This window comes from Akebia trifoliata, chromosome 3, assembly GCF_017979445.1.
Source record: "Akebia trifoliata isolate Shusen 1 chromosome 3, ASM1797944v1, whole genome shotgun sequence".
NCBI lineage: Eukaryota > Viridiplantae > Streptophyta > Magnoliopsida > Ranunculales > Lardizabalaceae > Akebia > Akebia trifoliata.
In genome coordinates this window covers 21,684,753-21,698,862 of record NC_141377.1, presented here as the reverse complement: position 1 = coordinate 21,698,862, position 14,110 = coordinate 21,684,753, and the positions used below count along the sequence as shown (strand labels likewise).

Here is a 14,110-nt window from a genome sequence, read left to right as displayed (position 1 = left end):
TATTTAATTTGAACATGCCATCATAGCTATATCGCTTATTTACAAATATCTTATTCTTAGTAATTATATATTGGTCAGCCACTCAGCTTCGATAGTTTATTGAAAGCTAATATTGTCCAATAGATAACTTGATACTAGATTTTTATGATCTTTGGAGTGTGTAGAACATCTTTTTGTTTTAGGATCATGGTCCTTCCAAAGGTTAACTTCTATGTCGGCAATACCGTGAACTTTAGTTGTGTGGGAATTGACAAGGAGTACCATTCTTGTAATCTGGACTAGTATTTGTGACAAGCACCCAGTTTTCTTTTATAACATACGAGCATAAGCTTTGAATTGCAGATGATAAATGACAATAGATAACAGTAATCATCAATGTACTTCACCTCGTAGCAGCTCTCTTGCTTTTAGGATCTAAAGAAAAATAAAATTTAACAATCATGCAATTTAAGATGATTCAAAGTCTACATTAATGCGAAGGTGCCAGCTCGGTGTGTTGGTAAAGTTTCTGTGGTTAAACCATAGATCTGGGTTCAAAAGCCTGCTTTAACAATTAAACCTATCAAAAAAAAAGAAAAAAAAAAAAGAAAAGAAATTCTACATATTGCCTATATTCCATGAGTATTATTTTATGGCTTCTAAATTCTCAGAAGCCTTTTGTGTTTTAAGGGTCCAAAGAGTAAAGACCGTCTGGGTCTTGCATATAAACTTTGTTGCACTGGCACAGAACATTGCATCATGTTGAGAGCATGAGCCTATAATGATTCAAAGCCCCTGACTTATCTCAGAAGTATGCTTGCTGGCTGCAATTTGATTGCATAACCAGTAAGATAGTGCCGGAAATTATAAGGGGAGAATATGGGAAAATAGAAAGAAAAGGTAAAGAAAAAATTATCAAAAGCTTGAAACTCGATATATTGTGTGGGGACATGTATTTCAAGGTAAGACCTACACAATCTCAATTGAAGGACATGATATCTTCAGATTGATTGTTTGTGCATCCAGTAACATTCTAAAATTTGTTGAGTTTAAAGTGAACTTTATGGATTGTTATTCTTCATTAATCATATTGTTAGCTAACAAAGAGGCAATCAATCTTGTTTGATTTTTCTGAAAATATTGAACTTAATACTTGCAAGTCTGTCTGTCTACTGTTTTTTGTTTGGGTATTTCTTTTTTTTTTTGATGTATCAGTCTTTCGAATAATATACGTGTTCTATAACTGTATGATTTAAATTTGTAAGCAATTATATGGCTGAAAGATCAATTTTTTGAAGTACATCCAAGCCTTCCATTGCATAGTTTAGTTGCTGCTTTTCTTATTTCTCTCCTTGTATTCCTATTTTATTTTGGGTATTTTAGAAAGACCCCCCTGTTAAATTTGTGATATTAGGTTTACCCCCCTTGCGAAATGCAAAATTAGGTTTACCCTCCTTGACTGTAAGTCAATGTTGTTTTTTCTTGATGATTTAATAGTGAAAGTTTGATTTAGTATTTGAAGAGCATTTAAAAAAAAAAAAAATCAAAATTTCACTGTTAAACTATTGAAAAAAATGCAATGTCGACTTATGGCCAAGGGGGGTAAATCTAATCTTGCATTTGCAAGGGGGTAAACCTAATATCACGAATTTAACATGGGGGGTGCTTCTAAAATACCCTTTTATTTTCTCATGCCCGTCATTTTTTTTCCATTGGCATAGTGATACCACTGAACAGATCTCACATGAATCTTTTATCACTCCTAAATTATGAACAGGTATCACCCTGACAAAAATGCCAGCAATCCTGAAGCGTCAGAGCTTTTCAAAGAGGTTGCATTTTCTTACAACATATTATCTGATCCTGAGAAAAGGAGGCAGTATGACACTGCTGGTTTTGAGGTGAATGTCCTTATATTTTCATATTTTGCATTTATTTAAGAGGTGCAAACTATATTTAGTCTTCTTGTAGTGTAATGCTTTTATAAACTTTACAAGTTTTCTGAATCCATTACAAGTTTAGTCTTCTTGCATTTACAAGTTTTTTGGAAAAATCCATGAAAAAAGTTTGTTTGTGAACGATTTTCTCAGCATATTGTTTGCCTAGGCTTGATTGTAGATGGAAAATCAGATTCCAACTGGAAATTGGTCAGAAATGGGCATCTGTCAACATGAGGGAGTTGGCCTCAACTTTTCTTGCCCTTTGGGCTAACTTTTTTTTTCGCTTGGGGCGGGGGGGGGGGGGGGTGTTAAGAACGATTTTGGACTTGCAATAAATCAACTTCTTGTAAAGGGGGAGAGAAATTTCTAGGGAAAGAATAATTTCTATTGTGGGTGACCACATTCTCCTGGAAAATTAGTATTTTCCTAAATGGCGAAGCTAACATGGCCCCAATACATGGAAAGTCCTATCGGGTTTCTTGGTGATTGGTCCATCCAAGGGCAAGCTTCCAGCTTAGTTCTGGCAGGAAATTCCTGTGGTTCTGAGGTATAGGAGGGAAAATGGTCCCAAGTGCACATCTATGGAGTAAGGTAATCCACCACAGGATTACCATTTAGCACTTCATATCATCCTCAAAGATAACTAGCTGTTGATAAAGCCCATTGAGAAAAGTGTCCCCAAAGGATATCCTTGTATAAAATTGATCACTAGAGGAAATACAAAAGTTTTCATCGAATACGTATTAGAAATTATTATATGCACGACTTGTATCCTTGTATAAAATTGATCACTAGAGGAAATACAAAAGTTTTCATTGAATGCATATTAGAAATTATGATGGTGTACGACTTGTGCTGCCCCAAGTAGAATTGGCATAGGCGGTATGCAGATAGGTAGATAGCTATATCTGCATATGGCTTATCAATAAACCCCCTCTTACACTCTTCAATTATATTCCATAAATTCTATTAATAAATGGGTAACCTTTTTCTTGTGATCCATATAAATGGTTTGATACTTGTTGCTTTCTTAAAAAACTTTCCCTTAGATGCCTCTCCAGTAATTCTTAATACAACAAGTGAAGTTGGAGCTTTAGGATGTAGATTGCTTAGTTCTCTTTTCTACTTCAATATGTGGATTTTTCTAGAAGCTTTTTGGGTGTTCTTTGATGCCTTACCAATCACCTTGGCCCGACCCATTGTTGTAGAGGCTTCACCAAGCTTTTTGGACTTGCAATAAATCAATTTCTTGCCAAGGGGGTAAGAATTATGCGTAGCGAATGCGCCTTAATTGAGGCAGAACAGTGTAATTGAGGCATTCCAAGACGCACATATTGACTGCTCCTTGTCAAGGCTTGCCAGGCACAGTCCTCACAAAAAATTGAATAAAATAGATTTAGTTTTGTTTAGTAAGAACCAATATTAGATTTGATTGTGTAATCTTGACATGAATTTTTATTTTTTTATTTTTTAAATTATAATATTTTACGGTAAAAAATATTGGATTTTACATTCACATTTCTATTGGTCCGAGTCTGGTAGGCCTGAGTTAGGGCTTAGTCGACTTAAGCTCGATAAGGGTATAAAGTTTGGTCTAAGGTAGAGCCTGCCTCTTTACGAGCGAGATTAGGGCTCAACAAAGTTCGTCTTGAACCCGTCCTGACAACACTAGTTATGATTCAAAATATCGGAATGTATTGGTTCATATGTATCGTTATCGGCTAAGAATGATACAAAACATTGACCTTGAAATATTGAATGTTTCGAGAATGTATCAGTAGATACAATATCTGTTTTTGCCTTGACTGTTTCATTCCTTGGATACGACATTTTAAACCTTGACCTTAGTAGTTGTTGTGCCCTAGTAGAAACAACATATGTTGCTACTGATTCCCTTCTACTTCTTTTTCTTCCCTTCGTGTTCTTTTTCCTGTCTAATTTTTTTGTTACAACTGAACTTTCTTCTTCTTCTTCTTCTTGAATTGTTGAATGGTTTAACTTGGTTATGAAACTCATATTTATACATATCATAATTGTCAATATTTAGAATTTATCTTTCACTATTATTTTTAAATTTTTTATTGTGCCTTGCTTCACTCAGGTGCGAGCCTTGTCTTGCGCCATAGATAGCAAGAGGCCTTTATGCTTTAAGTACACCTTTTCCCTTAATACACCGCTTGGTGTATATGCACAAATCCTATCCTTATAGATGGTCATCATATTCAACCTTATTGTGATGCAAGGTTCTTCAAAACATGCACCACTCCATGACTCCAATAGGCAGAGGATTCACATGAGATAACATGTCTCCTTAATCGTCCTAGGTCCATTGGGGTCACATCATTCTATCCTTAGAGCACTTTGACCAACATTGGTCAATGTCTAGTAGGGTTGCATCATGCCATCCTCATGGTACTTCTCAACCACCACTTAGGTATAGTGGGGTTGGCTCATTCTTTCCCCATGTTACTTCTTGATAACTAGTGGACTTGGTTTGATGGGTTCATCGAGGGATGAAACCGGGCCGGGTTTGGGTTTGTTTAGGTCGAACTTGGTCAAGCTTCTACTACAATGGGCTGGGCCAAGTGTCAAAACCCAAGCCTATGCCCAACTTTTGCTCACCCAATTAGTGTGCTTTAGGCTGGGCTAAAGTGAATATTTGAGTTACCTCTATTTTTAGACTGGTGACAAGCCCCTTTGATCCTGGTTCTTTTTATTAGCTAATGAAAAAAATGACCTAAAAGCCCTCATGTTCCAACACAATCTGTTGGCTTTAAATCTAAAATAAAAAATATGTTACTTCTCCACCCTTACCAAGTCTTGCTAGGCCCACATGGATTGCCATGTTGGCCAAATAACACCACAACCCTCCTTGATTTCATGTCCTAGATCAGATAAAAAAAATAATTCAAAAAGTATATTTTTTTTGGCTTGATTAAAGGCTTTGAAAATGGACGGTCATTGAATTTTCAAATTTAAAATTAATATTGTTTGCAACCATTTACCCCAAAAGATCGATCTGATGGGGAAGGTGCAAATATGAATATAAGAGGGTCACATGTTGAACTAGGGCACGATTAGTGACACTTGGGAGCGGATGTGGATGACACAACACTCAACACTCCCTCTCACCCATAAGGGTGAAAATTCCTTCGAGGAGACTCGAACCCGCTACCTATACGAACCTAGTGTTCTGATATCATGTTGACAACCATTTACCCCAAAAGACCGATCTGATGGGGAAGGAGGAGCAACTATGAATATAAGAGGGTCATGAGTTGAATAAGGGCACGATACGTGACACCCTGGGAGTGGAGGCGGATAACACAACACTCAACATATATCAAACAATGAAAAATTTCAATGTAGTTCAAGGCGAAAGGCACAAATGCCTTCTGGTGCTTGGGGCAGAAGCTGTAAGGCAAGGCTGAGTGAAGCAAGACACTATAAAATTATAAAATAATTATCTACTTTAAATAATTATCAAATTATAAAACAATTATAGAATTAGAAAATAAAAAATTAAATATTAAAAGATGGGTTCTAGATATTTACAATTATAACTTGTATAAATATGAGTTTTATATACACAAGTTAAAGAATTCAACACTTAAATCTCTATAAATAGGCAATTTGGCACCAAACCACGATGACCAGCACACAATTAACAAACTAACAAAATATCATTAAAGTAAGGCGCTAGGAACCCTTAGAAGCTTAAAACACAAAATCATAAAATCCCATACAATGTCCGTACACTAAGAGTACTAACATTAAAAGATGAATTTCAAAATATCAACTTTGCCCAACTCGCAAAGTATCACTTATCATTCTCATCGGGTATCACATAACTCTCATTGATGTTGCCATCGTTTAATGGCTTATCATCTTCCCTATCTGTCTCTAAATCAATCTTTTTCTTTTGAACTCTCTCATCGAAGTCCTTGTTCTTGTTGTTAGCCTTGAAAGGAGGTTAAAAAAGATTAAAAAAAGAGGAAAAAAAAAGAAGGGAAGAGAAGTAGAAACCTGTGTTGTTGCTATGCCACAGCAACAATAGTTGGAGTTGGATGAGCCTATGAATATTAAGCACCACCAAGAGGTGTCTTCCACAACCAAAAATCAGTTAGGGTTTTGTAAATGTAAATATGCCAAACAATGTAAACGGGAAAAAAAGTTTTATATATTATCGTGATGATACTATGTGACATGGTACATATTACTAAGTTGTAACCACCAATAACAAATAAAATTATTTATTTTATCTAGTTTTAGGGAGGTGTGCTCTTTGACTGAGCCGCAGTTAAGGCTTGTTTCTTGGTATGCCTTGACTTACAATGCCTGACCTCACATGTATTAATGTGCTCGCCTTGACTACACTAAAATTACCTTTTTTAATTTTTTTGAAAGTTCTTAATTCTGTGCTCTCATCCATGTGGCATCTGATTATGTTTTTGGATGCCAAATGAAGTTGTGGTCATAGGGCAAGATTCTATCTACTTCAACCTTCAAACCTCAAGAACAAGATAGGATTTTTTTGAAGTGAAAGATGATGGGATTTTGGATAGAAAAATCAAGGGCTTTCTACAAGGATTAAGGCGAGTTGAAAATGATGGATTGAAGCTAAGATTAGTACACATTCTGATCAGAAAAAAAGAAGAAGCTAAGGTTAATAGATTAAAAATAATTACTGTTAGATGTAGAATGGCTTGAAGATGAAAAATTTATTGTTTTGGGCTCGATTCGGATCGGGCTTCCGAATTCCAAGTCCAGTCCTGTCCACATCTATAAACAGCCTTGGGTCGGGCCTAATTTCAGGCTGGGTGGGTCGTTTGTGGACCAGATATGCATCCCTTGCTTCACCACATGCCATTCTCATGGTGCTTTTTGATCTCTAATGGCTCGTCTATTGAGGTCCCATGATGCCATGATCTTGGCATATTTTGACCATCAGTGGGCCTAGTCTAGTTGGATTGCCTCATGCCTTGGTGATGGCCTTTTTCGATCACCATTGCTTGGGGACGTGGGGTCACCTCATGCCATTCTCAAGGTGATTGTTGACCTCCACTGCCCATGTTCAGTGGGGCTGCTCAAACTTTTCTTCAATGAATGCTTAAATTGTTGACTATGATTTTTCGCTGCCATATATGCACACCAAGGAAACCATATTTCCCCTGCTAAATATTGATGATGCTAGCATGACAAGGCCATTTCATAGGCAAACCCACCTAAGCACCAAGTCCTATACATGTGTATGTCTAACTACACGCACTATAGTGAGTAGGTGGATTGCCAACTAAGGTCCACATCTTGTACAATGGGTAGTTGATCAGTCATAATCTTCTTGTTGGACATGCTTTGTGTATTGTCTTGTGTTTGGTGGGGTTAGTTTTGGAGGTTGGGGCAAACGCTTATGCACGGGTGCATACAGGTCACCAAAAGAGGAGGGGGATGAGTGATTTAGCATAATGTGGGAATAGTATGGTAGGCTGCTATGCCAACTCATGTGTGTGGACCCAGTCTGATGCCAACAAAGTTATTTTTAATGACCAAGGGCTTTGTGGATCTTTCTCATCCTAAAAGTTGTACGGCATGTTCTGGATGCTTACTACAAGAGAACTCTCCCTACTCCCGTTTGGGAGCACTCTCTCTCTCTCTCTCTGGCCCTCGATTCCCACATGTTCCTTCTCTCTTTTTCTCTCTCTCTCTCTCTGCCCCTTGATTCCCACATCTCCCTTCTCATCCCCGGGTGCTGGAATAGGAACCATATGGCCCTCAAGTTGGATTACGCATTGACTGGTTTCACCTTGCTTTCTTTACATTCATATTTGTAGTGTCTAATACTCTATGTTACATATGGCAGCCTCAATAACCATACATTTGATGCAGTTTCTATTCACTAATGCTTCAAACACTTTTTAGTATTGCCACCTGGATTCTTTCCCTGGGAGTCTGGACTCTCAAGTCCCGAATCTGATTCTTAGACCATCTTTCTTGATGACACTCTGGTACACATATATGAATGAATGCTTTATAGTTTGAAATTCACACATGTACAAGTAAATGTTATTAGGATGTTCATGTAATTTTTTGCTTTTTATGTTCTTATACATTACACAAATTATACTGTAGAGGCAGAATCACTGCTTTTCTTATCCATAATGTATATATATATATTTTTAATAGGTATGCATTTCTCTGGATTAAATATTTAAAATTGCTTTGAATGGTTGATATTTGATAATTTTAACAACTTAGGCTCTAGAAAATGACATAATGGATATGGAGATTGACTTGTCCAACCTGGGAACTGTTAATACGATGTTCGCTGCATTATTCAGGTAACAACTCTTTTGAAACTTATGAAGCTTTTTTAGTTTTACTGAGCTCCTGTACATTCATTCTAATTCTTTTTTCTAGCAAGCTTGGTGTACCTATCAAGACCACAATTTCTGCTAATGTTCTTGAAGAAGCTATGAATGGAACTGTCACAGTTAGACCTCTACCTATTGGAACATCAGTTAGTGGAAAGGTGCTTGTTTGATTTATTTAGGGATAGCGTTCCACCAACTTTGAGTGTTTGCTTATTTGTTTCCATTTCAATGCAGGTAGACAAGCAGTGTGCCCACTTCTTTGGTGTGACAATCAATGAGGAGCAAGCCCAAGCAGGGATTGTTGTTAGAGTTACTTCAGTTGCCCAAAGCAAATTTAAAGTATGGTTATTAGTAAAATTTCTATTTACATATAGCAATTTGGGGTCTTTAATCCATTGTTCATTTTTATTATCTTGATGTAATTGTATTTACAAGCTGTTATATAGAAGCTTATGTTTACATTATGTAATTTTTGCAGCTACTTTATTTTGAACAAGATGCCAATGGAGGTTATGGGTTGGCTTTACAGGTATTATTCTTGCTCGAGTCATTTTATTGTTGATGCCTCTGCATTTCTAGCATTTATCCATTATTCGTTCCTACATGTGAATCATTGATGGAGATCCTTATCATATACTTGGAAAATTTGTCAAATGAATATATTCTTGGCTTGTGGGGGATAAATTTTTTGGAAATAATGTACTTTCCCTATTTTTCTATTATTTTTATATGAAGGGCATTTATGTCCATTCACACATTAGTTAATATAATAAATATCTGCCAAGTTCTCATTATGAGATTTGACAATTACTCTTTTACAATTCTTCTTGGTATCAGAGTCCTAGAGGACCCATCGTCCCCCCTTGGGTTCCCCTCTTCGGTTTTTTGGATCTTGAAGTCTCGTCTCTTCTCCTCTCCTCTCCTTTCTCCTTTATCAATCTTCTAGATCTTGAGACCTAATAACCTAGCACCAATTTCGTTAAAAGGTCTTCCCTTCAGGAATTTTTTTCTTGTTCCCTCACTCACATGTTGTGATAGGGATTTTATGAGTCATCACATGCTGGGATAGGTTTTTTGTGCTGTGTTTCTGTCCTACGATAGGGTTTCTGTCTTGTGTAGGCTGTTTGATTTGATTTCTACCCTACGTTAGGGTTTATGCCTTTGATAAGGCTGTTGGTGTATTGTTGGGTACCTACGATAGCTTTCTGCCCTTGCTGTTTCCCTACGGAAGTGCTGCAAGGTAGTGCGACATTGCTGCTGGATTGTGTACTGTCTTGTGGCAGCAATAGAGTTGCTGCAACACTGAACTGTTGTTTTCTACCTTGCGACAGCAACAGGGGCACTGCTGGGTATTACGGCAAGGTTGTTGGACTGTGTGCTACCTCTTGCGACAGCAACAGAGTTGCTACTAGAGCTTGCGGCAAGGCTGAACTGCTGTTTTCTGCCATGCGACGGCAACAAGGGCACTTCTGGGTATTGCGGCAAGGTTGTTGGGCTGTTTTCTGCCCTGCGACAGCAACAAGGGTGCTGTTGGGAGTTGCGGCAAGGCTGTTGGGTACTGCGAACTGCTGTTGGGGCTGTGTGTTGCCTTGCGGTTGTTGGGCTGTGTACTGCCTTGTGAAAGTAATTGAGGTGCTGCTGGGTGTTGCGAGAAATTTGAGGTGCTGATTTTTTGGTCTAGAAGGCTACTCTTTACTTCGTGATTTATTCCATATTGGGTTGAGATTATGAGAGATCTCCCTTCAAGCCAAAGTTAGTCATTTCTTATTCGTTGTGAGCGATGATATCGAATCAAGAGATCAAGGATTCCAACACTATTCTTGAGACAAATTCCTTAGCCCAACGTATTACCAATGTCTTATTAAATGGTAGGAATTTTCAGTTATGGTTTCGGTCTATGAGACTTTATTTGGGTAATATAGATAAATCTTGATGGTTTGGGCACCGTTAATAATCCATCCTTCACTGATCTCGAAATTGAACAATGGGAGAATGATAATTGTACTATTCTTGGATGACTATTTAATTCTATGGAGCAGTGCATCTATACCATGTTTATGTACCATGTGACTGTCTCATCTTTGTGGTCCGCTCTTACTCAGACATATGCGCATGTTAGGAATGTCTCAAGGATTTGTGAGCTTTATCGAGACATTGCCCAGGTTACCCAAGGGACTCAAAGTGTAGTTGATTATTTTGTATTTCTTTAGTCCCATTGAGAGGAGTTATCTCATTATGAGTTTATGACTCAGTTGTCTACAAAAGTAGCCGGGTATGTGGTTATGAGGACTACTCGACATCAGACATATTAGTTTCTCATGAGTTTACATCTTGAGTTTTTTTTTTTTTGATAAGTTGTTTACATCTTGAGTTTGATGCACTTCGGACCTAGATTCTTAGCACCACTCAATTATTTTCTTTGTTTGAGGTATTTGTGACCATTGATAGTGATGAGCGTCGTTATCGTATAGTTCCTTCTCAGATTCAGGCCCCTGGTAGTTTTTTTGCTTCAACTTACAGATCAGATGGCTCTAGCAGTCAATTCAGGCTTTTTTGACTCTCTTGCCTAGGGATCTGGGAGTCGTGGCAGTGGAGGTCGTGGTCTTGCAGTTATTATGGAAAGATTGGCCATGAAATGACCTGATGTTTTTAACTCTATCCCCATCTATTGTGATCTCTTGCCACTCCTTCTTTGGGCCTTCTGCTCCCTGTGTTGTCACTGTGGAGTCATCACAAATTCCTCCCACTGATCCTCCTGCTTCTCTTGGCACTATTTATTTGCAACAGCTTCAGACCCAGATTGGCACTATTGTATGGGATCAGATCCATGCTCATACTCGTTCATCTTCGATTGTGACCTCAGTTACCATGTCTCCATGTACATCATCTGCATTTTAGGTCACTCAGTCTGGTTCTGTTCCCTTGACATGGGTAATTGATTCTGGTGCCTCTAATTACATGACTGGTGAGTCTAGTAATTTTACTTTTACTTTTCCTACTACATATAGGGTGATTTGCCTTGCTGATGAGTCTCTTACACTTATCCACAGTAAGGGTACCGTCCCTTTATCCTAAGTTTTTTTTCATGATTTTGTGCTTCATGTTCCTCACCTATCTCATAACTTTTTATTTGTGACTAGTATCACCAAATTTCTAAATGGCCCAGTCACCTTTTTTTCTATTCTGTCTTTTTCAGGACCCAACTTCGAGGAGGATTTTTTGTAAGGGATATGAGAGGGATGGGTTGTACTTGTTTGCATTTCAACCTATTGCTGTTCTGGTTTTTGTGCTTCATTTTCTGGGAGCCATACTTTTTCTTCATAGTCTTTAGATTTGTGGCATGCTTACTTAGGACATGTTAATTTTCTGCACTTATGTTCTTTATTTCTTGCTTAATTTTTTTGTTTTGTTTTTGTAATGAACATAAATTTTAATGCTATTTCTAAACACACGTACTTCATATATTCCTCGCATGCATCGATTTAATGCAATGTTTGATTTATTTTACTCTGATGTGTGGGGCCTTCCTGTTACTGTTTTTACTAGTCATTTAGATTACGTTATTTTTATAGATGACTATTCTCGTTGTACTTAGGTTTATCAGATGTGTTCTTGGTCTGAGGTGCTTTTTATTTTGTTAATTTTCTTAAAATAATTCAGACTTAGTACAATATCACTGTTAAATTTCTTAGGTCTGATAATGGCTAGGAATATATTTTTAAAGGGATTCGTTTTCATCTTCATGAGCATGGTATGTTTCACTAGTTGACTTGTCCATACACGCTTGAGCAGAACGGGGTGACGGAACGCAAGAATCACCACCTGATGAATATTGTTTGCTGCCTTCTTCTAGGAATGCATGTTCCCAGGTTATATTGGAATATGGGAGTCCTCACTGCTACTTTATTTCTTAATCGTGTTCCGAGTTGAACTATAAAGGGTCAGGTTCTTCATGTTCTTCGTCCTGATAGCACCTTCTTCCCCATTACAGTCAGAGTCTTTGTGTGCATTTGCTTTGTTAAAGATAGGACCCCTCATCGTACGAAATTAGATGATAAGGTCATTCGATGTGTTTTCTTGGGTTACTCTATGTCAAAGGGGTATTGGTGTTGTGATCCCGTTTCTCAACGTGTCATACATTCTCTGGATGTCAATTTTTTTTTTAAAATGTTTCGTATTTTCGTGTCAAATATATTTTGTGAGATTTTTTCCTTTTATAGGATCCTTTTCTTATATTGCTGCCTTCTCTGATCTTCTTTCGATCCTCTCCGACGTTTAAGGTTTACTCTCGCCCCTCTTCCTCTTTGCTAATCTCCTCCTTGGACTCGAATATATCTTTTCTTACACCTACTCTTATCCCTTCTGTATCTGACTCTCACTTGCTTATTGCACTTCGCAAAGGTAAGTGAGAGGTATTACTAATCATCCTATTGTCCAGTTTGTTTCATATCAGAAGCTCTCTATTTCTTATTAGGTCTACCTTGCTACCACTGATTCCATTTGAGTTTTTAGGTCTGTATTAGAGGCTTTGTGAGATGTTCAGTGGACTAAAACTATGACTGTTGAGATGGATGCTTTGCAGAAAAATCACACTTGGAAGCTTGTTCCCCTTCCCTCTGGGGAGTGGATAGTTGGTTGCAAAAGGGTTTTCACTGTTAAATATCTTGCGGATGGCACAATTGATCAATACAAGGCATGCCTAGTTGTTAAGGGATTTACATAGACTCTTGGAAATGATTTTGGTGCTATATTTTCCCCTATCGCTAAACTTTTTCACTGTTTGTCTCCTTATCTCTCTAGTTGCATGTCACTTGTGGCCTCTTCACCAATTCGATGTAAATAATGTCTTTCTCAATGTTGATCTGATTGAGGTTATCTACATGGATCCTCTTCTGAGTTTTGTCTTCAGGGGGAGTATTCTGGGAAGGTATGTCGCCTTCTCAAATCTCTGTATGGCCTAAAACAGTCTCCACGAGCCTGGTTTTAACATTTTTCTGAGGTCATTTTATCTATGGAGTTTTCTAGATACTACTCAGATCATACTTGTTTTATTTGTTGATGATTGGAAGGCCGTTGCACCATTGTTCTGGTTTATGTGAATGATATTATCTTGACTGGAGATGATGCTCAGTGGATTGACAGGGCAAAGATGATATCGGGTCTTGCTTTTGAGGTTAAGGACTTGTGTCCTCTCAAGTACTTCTTGGGGATAGAAGTGACTCGCTTTCACCGTGGTATTTCACTATTTTAGCACAGATACATATTAGATCCTTTTCAAGACATTGGTATGTTTGATTGTCGTCCTGTTTCCTTTTTTATGGATCAGAATTATCGTCTTTATGTCGAATCTAGTGATCTATTATCTGATCCTTCTTCTTATCAGAGACTCATAGATGTCTGATTTATTTGACTAACACTAGACCAAATTTGACTTTTGCAGTTTGTGTGGTCAATCAGTTTATGCATGTTTCACGCATTTCTCATCTTGATACTGTTTATCGTATTCTTCGCTATTTGAAGTCGCGTCATGGTCTTGGGTTGTTCTACTCATTCACTGTTCAACCTCGTTTGTCTTATTTTACTGATGTTGATTATGCTGGTTTTATTACAGACAAGGGATCTATCTATGGTTTCTATTACTTTTCATGGTGGTAACCCGATATCATGGAAAAGTAAGAAACAAAGTATGGTTTCTTATTCTTCTGCTGAAGTTGAGTATTGTGCTATGACCCCTAGTACATGTGAGATTATTTGGCTTCGATCTTTGTTGACGAAGTTGAGATTTCCTGTCTTTGGTTCCTCCACATTGTTTTGTGACAA

General features: G+C 37.7%; 1 protein-coding gene across 1 annotated transcript in view; it reads left to right on the top strand.

The window, feature by feature from the left end:
* Positions 1–14,110, top strand: part of LOC147406139 (chaperone protein dnaJ 15-like) — a 29,797-nt gene that overhangs the window by 3,379 nt on the left and 12,308 nt on the right. The window contains 5 exon segments of the mRNA XM_086434049.1: positions 1,757–1,880; positions 8,175–8,257; positions 8,337–8,448; positions 8,525–8,629; positions 8,769–8,819. Coding sequence (XP_086290175.1) covers positions 1,757–1,880; positions 8,175–8,257; positions 8,337–8,448; positions 8,525–8,629; positions 8,769–8,819 — 475 coding nt within the window.